This window comes from Pinus tabuliformis, chromosome 9 (genome assembly GCF_031772625.1).
Source record: "Pinus tabuliformis cultivar Carrire ecotype Pingquan chromosome 9, CPIR1, whole genome shotgun sequence".
Classification (NCBI taxonomy): Eukaryota; Viridiplantae; Streptophyta; class Pinopsida; order Pinales; family Pinaceae; genus Pinus; species Pinus tabuliformis.
In genome coordinates this window covers 1,348,750,734-1,348,763,883 of record NC_142307.1, presented here as the reverse complement: position 1 = coordinate 1,348,763,883, position 13,150 = coordinate 1,348,750,734, and the positions used below count along the sequence as shown (strand labels likewise).

At 39.5% G+C, this 13,150-nt stretch overlaps 2 protein-coding genes across 2 annotated transcripts in view; one reads left to right on the top strand and one right to left on the bottom strand.

The window, feature by feature from the left end:
- Positions 1-1,940: 1,940 nt before the first annotated feature.
- LOC149153504 (uncharacterized) lies at positions 1,941-2,369 on the bottom strand. Its single transcript, XM_089443834.1, has one exon. It carries the CDS (start codon positions 2,367-2,369, stop codon positions 1,941-1,943), a length of 429 nt encoding a protein of 142 aa, XP_089299960.1.
- A 1,170-nt stretch (positions 2,370-3,539) lies between these two features.
- The window catches only part of LOC149153502 (ARM repeat superfamily protein), a 368,482-nt gene continuing 358,871 nt past the window's right edge, over positions 3,540-13,150 (top strand). Inside the window, exons 1-3 of the mRNA XM_089445673.1 lie at positions 3,540-4,984; positions 5,090-5,260; positions 5,407-5,507. Of these exons, the coding sequence (XP_089301799.1) occupies positions 5,092-5,260; positions 5,407-5,507 (270 nt within the window). The 5' untranslated portion in view covers positions 3,540-4,984; positions 5,090-5,091. The remainder of the gene's footprint in view (positions 4,985-5,089; positions 5,261-5,406; positions 5,508-13,150) is intronic.

Here is a 13,150-nt window from a genome sequence, read left to right as displayed (position 1 = left end):
TTAGTCCTTGCCACAACACGGCTGGGACTATTGTAATCGAAAGGCGATGTTAAACAATTAATTCACATGTTTGTTATTACTCATGATCACTTATAACCAAAGTTTTTAGGCACATATCGTTTCATCATCTTATTTGGCCTCTTCTCGAGGCAGAGAGGCCAAAAGCATATATTATGTGTATTATGTGTACTTATTTCAGAAATCTGTTGGAAATTTGTTTCACTAGTAAACTAATGCTAGTATTAGTTTCACAGTTTCGCAGTTTAACAAATATTAAATGCTATAATGCTAAGCTAAAGTAAGTTTATAAGTTGAAGTTGGCACTCTAAGGGGTGCATGTAAGTTGTTGAAGTTGCCAGCTGCCAAGTGGTTCATGTTGTTGCGGTGTCTATTGTAGTGCGTGCGGTGTCTATTGTAGACTATTGTAGCGTTTACAGTATACCGAATGTGAGCTTACTTGTGCATATCAATTGTCATTCGTGCTCAGTCGAGCGTACTCGCTGTGATGCATGAAGGGGGAGTTCAACAACAATCCGCTTCCACCATGCCTGGAAGTTTATGGCTCTGAAGATTTACAAATTTCTCAATTCCCGACAGATTCCAACACCTAATAACTGTGAGAAAGGGAGACCAAACAAGCTCCGGCAGATTCCAACACCTATCATGATACCCCTTTGGGAGGCTTATCTTAATGCTTCGTTGTGATGCATGAAGGGGGAGTTCAACAACAATCTGCTTCCGCCATGCCTGGAAGTTGATGGCTCTAAAGAATTACAAATTTGTTGGAAGTTGATGGCTTTGAAGATTTACAAATTTCTACAATTCCCGGCAGTTGATGGCTCTAAAGATTTACAAATTTCAGCAATTCTCAGCAGATTCCAACACCTGACAACTGTCGGAAAGGGAGACCAGACAAGCTCCGGCAGATTCCAGCACCTAACATGATACCCCTCTGGGAGGCTTATCTTAACGCTTCACTGACGCTATGCTTAAGGTTCTGTTAGCTGTAATGAAAATCCTATATCATATGTTTATCTGTAATTAGAAATAAAATCTTTCTCATATAATAGCAACATGCATTCTGATTAGAAAATCAAATCTAGTGTTATTACGTATATAACACGCAGGAAGCAAACAACCAGTGCTTCAAATATTGATCTCCAGGGGCCCGTCTCTGCTACAGAGGACACCCGGTAGAGGCTAAGGGACTGACCAGGACCTTTCAAACTAGGACCAAGAAATCGAAGATTAGTACAATAACATAAATTCTAGACATAGGGGAGGGATCAATATAAGGTGGTGCGATTGGAATTGGAATTATTGATGGCCCAACAAGATTCAGAAGAAAACAGATCAAGAGAGATCATAAATAACACTGGTTTGTGCTCAAGAGATATTTGGCATACTTTATAATAAATCAAGTTAGTCGAAATGGGGGGGGGGGGGGGGTTATTGGTGTGTTTCTTTAAAGCCTAATAAGACAGATCGAGAATACAAGAAGTTTTCTGAAAGAGGGAGAACAAGTTGCTTGCTCAATAGACTCCTTCATAATATTACCAGTGATTGATCTCTGCTCAGGCACAAAGAGTCGGTATCAATTACTGCAACTAGAAGAGACTATCTAAATAGCAATTGGGATATATGTTCAATTTGCTATGCAGAAGTGCAACAAACTAGGGACTAGTGGAGTGGAAACCTTCGGAATTACCAGTACAATATGAAAGTTATTTTTGATAGCAGTTGAGTGGAAACCTTCAGAATTACCAGTACAAAATGAAAGTTATATTTGATAGGAGAGCCTTCGCTACAAATGAACTGCTCCTCCCTCAACTCGCATTGCCATCCTGACTGAATATGCCTCAACTCGCACCGCCATCTTGAGTGAATATGCCCCAAGATGCATTCAACAGATCCACTTCTGCCAATACCTTCCAACTGAGTTATGTCATTTGAATTGCTGCCTCTTCAACATCTTTTGTGGGACGAGTTGTTGACTCCCCTTCCTCTGAGCCCTCTTGGACAACGCCCCGGAATGGGAAGGACAACGATGCATATTCGTCGTCCACTATTTGACTGGCGGGGTCCAAAAAGGGGGTAGATGTGCGGTTCAAATTCTCAAATATGCGGTCCACGCTTGGGTTCACAACTAGTTCTCTGTAGCACCAGGCCGCAATTACCCCACCGACCACAATTACCCCATTGGGCTTCCGCAGAATGTGCTTCACATGCCCATAAAAGATCTCTAGATCGAACCAGTGAAGAGCTTGGGCCACGGTGACGAGATCCACGCTCCCCTCCGCTCCTACGGTGCTCTCCAGCTCCTCCACCAACATCGCCTGGGGAGTCACCACGAGAATGTCTACATTCATGGTATCTCCAGATTCAAACATGGATTTGTGTTGCTTGATATACACCCGGATTGCTGACGAGCTATCCTATTGCAGCAAGCGAGCAAGCAAAACGATGTTAGGATGTTTCAGGTCAGTTACAATCAGTTCAATCCCACCCATGCCTGGGGTGTTAAGGAGATAAACACCTATAGCCAAAGGATCTAGCAAATCCATCTCGCTCAACCTTCCAACCTCATGATGGGGAAGCTGTAGGCTGGTGTCCAAACCTTTATAGACCAACTTTCTTACCTGAACTTTGAGAGTGAACGAGCTTTCTTGGGCACTTAGAACATTGCTATTTACTTGCCTACACCCAGACTTTCCTCTGTTCGATCTACAACAACCTACAACCTGTTGCCTTAACCACCCTTGATATACTTGCTCACAAACCCGAACTTAGAGCTTTAGAAGGAAGGGCTTCGAGTGAACTATTAGAAGAGAAAGGTTATGGCATGGGATTTGGATCTTCGTAGATGATGCCCTTGCTCTTGGTTCAATGAATTTGATTTATATGCACATATAGGGGACAAACAAATAGTGGGAGTTACAGATACGAGTGAGACAGATACAAACGAACCAACATAGGTAGGGGTGGGGAGCCTACAACATCACAACAAGCATCATCATAGCTTTAGTATTTACCTTCTTTATCCAACTAGCAATGCATCCGATCTGTGTTGGAGCCGTACGTGATTGGTATTGAATATTTCGTTAGGTTGTCGAATTTCCTCTGTTGCAGAGAATAGATCCCCCAAGCGTTGTGCCCAGACTATGCCCAGGGGAGGACACGAGCTCTACTCTCTGCAAAATTTTATGTTTTGTGCCTTAACACCGTTATTTGGTATGCATGCAGGTTGGCGTTTATCAAACTTGACAGAGAAGCCTCCCAAATCCAAAATAAGGCATTTGGTATGCAGGCAGGTTGGCGTTCAACATAAGAGATACGTCATTGTATTTTTTATGATGAATGAAAAGAGTAAAGAGAACCCCCATCCCCCATAACCAAAATAAAGAAAAGTATAATAGAGAAAAAAGAAATAGCACTAGAAAATAATTTCTTTTAATTTTTAATTAACTTATCTATTTATTTGTGTACCTGTTTCCCAAATATAAAATAGTTTTTATCTGTACAATGTTTGACCAACGCAAAAGCAATGTTTCCCAAGTATAACACAGTTTTTCTCTGTGTCTTCTATTATAATACCACTTAGTATTAGACGGGCTACTGTCGAGGGGAGCGGAACGGAAGGGAGAAGCGGCATATCAGCCGCAGGGAATGAAACGTCCCGAATACATTGCCAACGCTCCAATCACTTGCGTATGATTTATTTCATGATTTATTACTTCTTACCGGGGGCTATTCTTGATACGGCGTCAGACGACGACAGGGAACGAACAGTGGACTAATGCTTTATTCTAACATTGGGCGCCCGGAGCATTGCGAGACATTATGAATGAAAAAATCCCTGTGAACCTATGTTATTTAGGTTCTGTGCCCAGACTATGCCCAGGGGAGGGGAGGACACGAGCTCTACTCTCTGCAAAATTCCATGTTTTGCGCCTTGTCTGAGTTCATATCCAATCTGCACACGCCTTCTAATGGTTTCAAAAAGTCAACAACTCCAAACTCAAACATTAACTCCAAACTTACATCTTACCGAGTAGAACAACTACACTGCTAAACCAATTTACAGACAACAATCTCCTTTTTAAGACATTTTCTTCTTCTTTGTATGAGCGGCAGCGGGAAAGCAATTGACCTTATACTATGCATAAGTTTTTCACAAATCTGAGAATCAAAACTGTATTCCACATGCATATATAGTTGTTTGCTCCTTGGTATCAAAGCATCTAGAAGTTTCTTATCAACACTGAACTCGGCTGTCAATGGATGCTTCTAGTTTTCGTGCCTGACACTTTTTGTGCCCTAAACTATTGCTTCTGGTTCGTGTGCCCTAAACAATCAACTTGAACATTAGTATCTCTGGTTCGTGCGCCTCTGGCATCTCCAAACTGCATGCCATGTATGGTTTCTCACATCTGGTGCACATGGCGTCCAATGTTTGCAAAACTTGCTTGATTCTACACAACAACGATCTGTGAAACAGACGTCTGAACTCCAGGTACATCCCACTGGGTTCTTTCCCATTATGACCTGATTGACTTCCCAGACAGACTAGCAAGGTAAGAGTCATTAAAAGAACACACAGGCTCGCTTGACGCGTTCGGGTTCAGAACCCAACGGGCTGGCTCGCAGGGGAATATATACCCAGTTTCCAGTTCTGGCGTTCCTCTTCATAGGGCTTTTGAACCGGGGTCTTCTCTTCGCCATTATTTCCATTCAAGGCAGGGACTAGCTGCCAGGCAGCCCCCCTTGTTTGAACTTGAAAAAAAAAATCTGTCGGTAGGGACTTGCTGCCATTGCAGCCCATCTTGTTTTAAGAAGCAAAAGGCTTTCACCGGCGGTGAAGATATGTCTATTTGACTATAAGTATCGAAGGATATGCGAGATTGTAGAGGTTAATCGAACTGTGAAGCCTACATCACTTCGTTAGATTGCGGAAGCCAGATATAAATTATTTCGGAAGTTTGCGGTAAGGTTTTGAAGTTTGCCGGTTTTTGGTTTGTACTTCAAACTTTCCCCTATTCTGAAAACGAGATTGGGCTTTAAAATTAAAGTTAAGATGATTTGCGTGCAGGAATGGCCGCGTTTTCTTCTTTTGAAGAAGAAGGTGGTGTACAGATATGGGAATCCATAAGCACAAATACCCGGTTACCTCCTCTTGGCCGTTTATTGAATAGTGTGTTAAGTGCAAAACCTGGTCAGTTGGAAGCGCTTCTTTCTCAGCGGATTCGCCATGAGCAGAGGGGTATGAAAATCAATGCCATTTCTTGCCCTTGTTTTGTTTTTGTTTGAAGAAACAGCTACAATAACTTTACATAAGTCAATAATGGCAGTGGATTGGATGCAGTGGTCAATACTTGTATTTTCACCCTTCCTGTCCCCTGTCTGCAGGTACACTGAATGGAGCAGTGACTGCCCTTGGCAAGCATGCCGAAGAGATGGTTCACAGGAACGAATCGCTGGATCAAATGCTTCTACCTCTGCTTCAACATGTATGCCTTTTCTCCCCTTTGTACCCATAGCTATCAGAATGAGATGATTGGTCTCCTCTTATCAGGTAGCCTAGAAATATCCCGTTTCCAGGTCAAATTCTGGCAGGTTTTGTAATCAAATCATCGTATTCAGTAGCCATAATTTTTGGATGGCTTCGAATCTTTTCTTGGATATTTTTCAGAACTGGCAATATTTTCTGCGTGGGTCTTCTTTTCTTTTTTGTTTGGGAATAGGTTCCATCCCAAAAATTAGACTTTAAGCAAAAGCCTAAAACTGCGTAAAAAAATATTCTCAAATCCATTTTAGCTTCCGTTTATAATTTAAACCTTTTTGGGGATTGGTGGTGATTTAATTTATAGCATTCATGTCTTGTCAGACTTCTGAAATTTGACAAAGCAAGAGATTTACAGAGTCTGCGGGAACTGTAACTAGTTAGGATAAGATTCTATACACACAAACTAGCTAGAAGACTCATACTCTGAGATTAGATAAGATAGGAATTCTGTATTAAATATATGTGACATTCGAACGAAATGTGACAAATCACTTTGAAAATCCTTAATGGTGCGAGGTTTTTTCTACGTTCCAAGCAATTAGTGGAAGACCGAACGAGTTTTGGGGACATTTGGAGAGACTTCCCAACACACAATATGGGACATGGGAGATCCCTTGAATATTTAAAAAAACGAAAGATATCAAAACATTTAAATTAACCATTTTATTATGATGGACCATCAATCATAAACAAATATAATGCTACATTTGATTACCGAATTTGAATTTGAAACTCAAATAGGTGAGTCCATACATCCACAAATCATTTAATGATACAATCACACTTAATTTAAATGATAAGTTTTATATTAATATAGTCTCAGATACTAAATTATCAATGACCATACATGAGTCGAATATCAAAACAACAAAGAAAACAAGGAGCGACTGAAGCTTAATAATAAATGACACCTACTTGTTCTTTTGCTTCCATGTGCAGTGATAATTTCTTCAACAATTTCAAGCATATTGCCATCAGTGACATTGTTAGACTTCTTTAACTCAAAGATGCCTGATTCATAAATTATCAATGATCACACATGAGACACATATCAAAACAAAAAAGAAAACAAAGAGTGACCGAAGCTTAAATAATAAATGACACCTACTTGTTCTTTTGCTTGCATGTGCAGTAATAATTCTTCAACATTTTCAAGCATATTGCCGTCCATGACACTGTTAGACTTCTTTCACTCTCCAAAGATGCTTGATGGTGCCCCAACCATTCCTTTTTGCAACATGACACCCTCTTTTTCATCTACGAACCACAAGTAGTTTCTCTACTTTGGTATTATAGTGCCAAGAATTGGAACATACAAGCACAAAAAAGGAAAGCAATTAAAAAAAGAATACTTGATTAATGAAACGAATGTGGTTCTCTACTTTGCTACTATAGTGCCAAGAATTAGAACATACAAGCACAAAAAAGTAAAGCAAATAAAAAAAAGAATTCTTGCTTAATGAAACGAATACTGCAATCTCCATACAGTTTGAGATGACCTTCATATCACTTTCTTAGTTGACACTTCATATATATGTGTTGTGTTTATGACTTATTCAACTAAAGCACACAATCACAAACTTGTTTGTCTATAATAAATAAATCATTGCACATGACAGTTACTCTCTAACATGCCCCCCTCCCCCCCTTCCAGTAATCGCAAAGAACAACATATAAAAACGTCTACACCTAAAGTTGAAAGAAGAAACAATGAGCACACCTTTGTTTGCTTCTTCTCCACCAAGCACAAGAGTTTGGGTGGGGATCATTGTAGGTCAATGGCTACCCGAGGAAACTTTGATTCAATCCGTTGAGAGGGAGGCACCTACCTCATCTTGATTGCAAGGAGAGATTCACCATGATGGGCTAGGTACTTCTCTTGTGTCCCAGAAAGGAAGGGCGAACCGTACATCATACTTTTGTGGCATGCTTTTCATATGTATGGATTTGCATGCATATCGGGCAGAGTCACTACCTCTTTCCTAATGTCTTTCCTTATCCATTTCACTGAGGTATAGTTTGGGCGGGGATAATTGTATGCCAATGGCTACTTGAGGAAACTCTAATTTGATCTGTCGAGAAGGAGGTACCTACCTCATCTTGATTGCAAGGAGAGGTTGACCATGATGGGCTAGGTACTTCTCTTGTGTCTCAGAAAGGAAGGGCGAACTGTACACCATACCTTTGTGGCATGCTCTTCATATGTAGGATTTGCATGCATATAAGGCAAAATCACTACCTCTTTCCTAACGTCGTTCCTTTTCCATTTGACCAAGGTATATATCATAGTTCCCCCAAGTTTCTAGGATGTGGGGACGGGGGAGCGGGGAAACTCAGGAGCGACCTATGTAAAAGCTCCCCACCAATTTTAGGAAACGCGGGGGGACATCAAGGTCTTTAACACAAGGGACCCCAACAAAAATAGTAAAATACTAAAAAATTATAAACATATCATTGAAATTTTATATTTTAACTATCTTTATTATTAACACTTACATCATGAAGGATAAATCGATGAATCATAACTGAAACAAATTTAAAATGAAAAGCATGATAAAATCATACATGCCACTGTAACACTGTACAATGAAAATAAAAGTTTAAACCATATTGAAGTTCCAAATGTGAATACTGAATATTGAAATAAAAGTCAAGTCTGATACATCAAGATTCAAATTTTTATAGAGTCAAGTCTAATATATCATATATCAAGATTCAAAAGAAACTAAAGTCTACAACTGAAGTCTGAAATAGAAAAGAAGATAACATAAGAACATATCAAATGACAAATGAACATAATTGCTCAAGGTAATGCGCCGCTAGTCTCTGCATCCAACTGCTACATGAATTAATCAAGATAAAAAATGTCACCATTTGAATTAGAATCACTTGCATTCTCAAACATGCTAAGTGGCACACCAACCAACCCCATCTGTGTCTCATCAAGTCCCTCCTCCATATCTCTATGTGCACCATCCTCTGGATCAACATCCCATCGTGTTGTTGGTCCCTTCAAATATGAAATAACAAAAAAAACCCTTCCCCCCATTGATTCATAGTATATTTATAATATTTTATAATTTTTTTTAGGGATTTGACTTTTTTGTTTGTTTAATGATTTGACCTCAATTTTTTTTGGAAACGCAGGAAATGTTTCCTCTTTTGGGAGGAAACGTCCCCCCTTCGAGTTTCCTCGCATTTCTATTTTTTGGGGACGTGGGGAAACGTCCCCCAGACGTCCCCACATCCCCGGAGCACAGGAAGAGCGGGGATGTGTTTCTCAGGTGGGGGGACACTTCCCCATGGAACACTAGTATATATATATATATATATATATATATATATATTATGACTGACTTTCACTTATTGATTGATCTTGGAAAAGTGAATGGTTCCATATTGGGATCGAATGACAATACATGTTGACTCTCTAACCAAGCTGATTGTTCCAAGACATGAGAAACTGCCTATTTTATGCATGTGTATTCCACAACTGCAGCTTGTAGATATTGCATGTGCCATGGAATTATTCTTATCACCCTACATTCTTGTCCAAGTATTTATGTCCTCTACGTGATACATTGTTTTTGAGATCCCAAGTGATAAGTGAGAATTGAATGGAACCCACTCGCAAACGCTAATCCAACATAACATAAACCAAACATATAATAAAGAGAAGTGAACATGAATGTGAGGAAGGGATATGATGCCTTTAGGCTAAAGAATCAATTGCTAATGAATGTATATGTAATATAAATGAGGCATGAGTTGCGTATTTATGCACGAATCATGAGGTGGGGTGCTTTTTCCCCGGCGAGAGGGTTATAGGCACACATAAATGAACTATATCAACCATAACCATTTAGAATATAATAAAATAATGTGGACTTTGTCGGCTGTTAAACCTTAACTTTCTATTACAATAATGAGAGCTCTTAGATATAATAAGTAACCACAAGTGAAGATTACACATCATTTCAACACTTGTGTCTTGTGCTATCCATAGTATTCTACACATCTACCATGTGCTCTATACTAACATCAATATCATTTGCTGACATTGTACTCTTAGCCTACCATGCTTCTACACTACTAATCAATGTTGCATTAATCGTTATCGGGATAATCTCTGCGTGAGGAAAAAATCGTTTGGTACAAAAATATTCATTTTTTTTCAATTTTTTTAATATTTAAACCATCTACAACATAAAATAAATACATTGACACATAAATATGATAAAAGAACTAATATATAAGATGTTTAATATCATTTCTAGTGCTAAAATCACACATAACAGTGAATCATGTCCTGAATAGTAAGTCCTGACTCTTGAGTCCCAACTTAGCCTCAAAATATCAACAAAAAATATAATAATGTATTTCATGAGTCATAATGTCATATACAATAAAATGAAGAAAATAACTAAAGTCTAATACTATTGATTTCCTCTGCCCCTCTTGCGAGAAAATGCCACAACTTTCCCTTTCCCTCTAGATGTAGATGCTGGTGCTGGTGGAGTTGGCAGTGGAGTCTGCTGTGCTTTAGAAGCTGAAGAACTAGAAGTAGGAGCTATAGGAGGTAGACCACGTCCTCTATTGGTGGCAAGGGTAGCCCGGGCAGGTGGTGTCACCTCCTCCTCTTGTTCCTCCTCCTCCTCCTCCTGCGCCTGCTCCCCCTCCTCCTCCTCCTCCTGCGCCTGCTCCCCCTCCACTACATCTTGCAGTTGCACTAATCCATCATCAGCAGACTCCATGAGAGGCCTCTCGGTCTCAACCCGCCATGCAGTAGTGGTGTCAATCCCATCCAATGAGATGGCCTCCACATCAGGTGTCCTCTTAAGTTGCCTCACCCACAATCGAAGATTGTAGTAGACGTAGACCATGTCATTAAGTCGTTGGGACTCTAACCTGTACAAAGATCATGAAATAATAATTAATAATTATAAAAAAATATTGTTTAATGAAATCAAAAATTTATTTGGAAATTTGCAATATTTTAAATGTTTAAGTGTTAACCTATTGCACTTCTTGTTGTGTATTTTTTCAAATACACTCCAGTTGCGCTCACATCCTAAGGAGCTACATGTTTCGCTGAGGATGCGAATGGCAAGCTTTTGCAGAAGGGGTACCCTGCCACCATACATTTTCCACCATGCATCTACAACAAAATTACAAATAAAATTTTAAATAAACACAAGAAAAAAATGGAATTTGAAGAGACAATGAAATTTGAAACAAAGTTACAAACTAAAAAATACCTGGCATTTTAATTGTCCTATCAATGACAGCCATCTCAAAGCCAAATGTGCCACCTGCCATCCTATATGTCTCAATTTCTTTAGAGATCTCTATGTGTTCTTCTGGAGATCACCCCATCTTCTGGACACAGGATAAGAATCTATCCATGACCTCAGCATCAAATACAAACCCACATGCGTAAGAAAATTCGGGGTTCAGGAAAAGCCCAGTAGCATGAATGGGACGATGGAGTGTGTTGTTCCATTGCTCATCAATCACTCCCCATAGGAGGAGTTGGCTTTGAAACCCATCATCTCCCTTATCATCATAGTAGGCCCGAATGTCTTCTTTGGCCCTGTCTATGGCCTCATACAAATAGCCCATTGTGAGCTTCACACCATCAACTAACCGAAGAACCTTTACCAAAGGTTCAGTAACGACACACACCTCCTGCACTCCCGCCCATAAGTCTTCCTGGTATGAAACTAGTTTGCATACGGCCTCTCCCTCTGGTTTGTGACTCATTGGCAAAGCACGCCACTCCTCTGAAAGAAACATTCTCTTCACATCCCACATAGAATTCAAGAGGGATTGAAGAGATATGAAACTGGTGGCAAATCGTGTAATAGCGGGGCACACTAACTCTTTGTTGTTGGTGAATCTTCTTATCAAGCTAAGCACAGATGTATGGTTATATATAAATTTTGTAATGCTTTTGGATGACTCAACAATATCTTTGACAAAGGGAATTTTCCCTATGTCCTCCAACATCAAATCAATACAGTGTGCAGCACAAGGTGTCCAAAATAAAGTAGGATGCCTGTCCATAAGCATCCTGCCAGCAGCAACATAATTTGCAGCATTGTCCGTTATGACTTGGACAACATTTTCTGCACCCACCTCTAAAATAAACACATCTAGCAAATCACATAAAGTTCTTGCATCTTTGATTTGTGCAGATGCATCAACAGATTTGATAAACATAGCCCCCTTGGGACAACTAACCAAGAAGTTTATAAGGGTTCTCCCCTTTTCGTTAGTCCAACCATTTGACATAACAGTGCATCCTGTTTGTGTCCATGATGCCCTAAAATCCTTCAATCTTTGGGTGCAGTCAAGCTTTTCATTTTGAAGAATCTGGCCTCTGAAATCATGATAAGAAGGGATTTTGTACCTTGGGCCAACAGTTGCAATAGCATCAATAGCAGGTTGGAAAAATGGATTATTTCTTACAATGCTGAAAGGAATATCACTCCAAAGGAGAAATTTTGCCAGCAACTTGTCAGCTTGTTCTTTTTCAGTTCTTTTTAGCATTGAACTGATAGATGGTTGTGAACCAGGTGTGGTTTGAGGAACAAAAAATGATGTGGCAGCTACCAGATTGGTTGATGCTGCAGTAAAACCAGTGCCACTTGCTTCAGCTGACTTTTTTAGTTACCTCTTCACTTCTTCTCTGGCCTCTCTATTCTGGTTTAAAACTTCCAATGCTTTCATGGCTCTTTGGATGAGTTCAGGATTTGTTTTTGTGCAAGGCCCTACATCAAATCCAGGTATTTTTTCAAGGTGATACTTCAATCTGTACACCCCTCCGAACATATGGAACCCACACAACTTGCAAGTCAAGTTTAGTCTATCATTCGGAGCATCAGGTTCACCAAATTCCCAGAAAGGGTCCAATTTCCTTGGCATGTTTGTTTTTGAATTTTGAAGTTGAAAACTTGAATGATGTTTCGGTGAAGTTGTGAACCTATGGGAAAATAAGGATTACAATTTAGTATTTACAAGTTACAAACTTACAATTTAGTATTTTAATTTTTACATTGTACAAAAACTGAAAAAAATTACATACATTTTAAGAAACCCCATTCCAAACCCAACCAAAAAAACTAAAAAAACAATACATTGGACAAATGTCAAAAACCCCATTCCAAACCCAACCAAAAAAACTAAAAAAAAATTACATTGGACAAATGTCAAAAACCTCATTCCAAACCCAACCAAAAACAATGAAAAAAACAAAAACAAAGTTTCAAAACAATGAAAACAAAAAAAATTGGTGCCCATACCGTTTTTATGGAGATAATCAGTCTCCTTAGCACACTCTTTGATTTTCTCCTCCACGCAATTGATTTAGCTCCAAGCCTTTCCAAGCAAAATCTCCAAGCCTCTCCAACACTCCACTGCCCTCCGCGCCCTCAGCTGTGCAAATGAAATGAAAAAAAATCGTTTTTTGGCTTATAAAATTGCGCTGCCCTGACGTCTTGTGATAAATTGGGAAAAAATGGCGATTATTTTGAAAAAATCACGTAAAAAAAAAAACCGCGAGTACTAGCAATATTTTCATCTTTC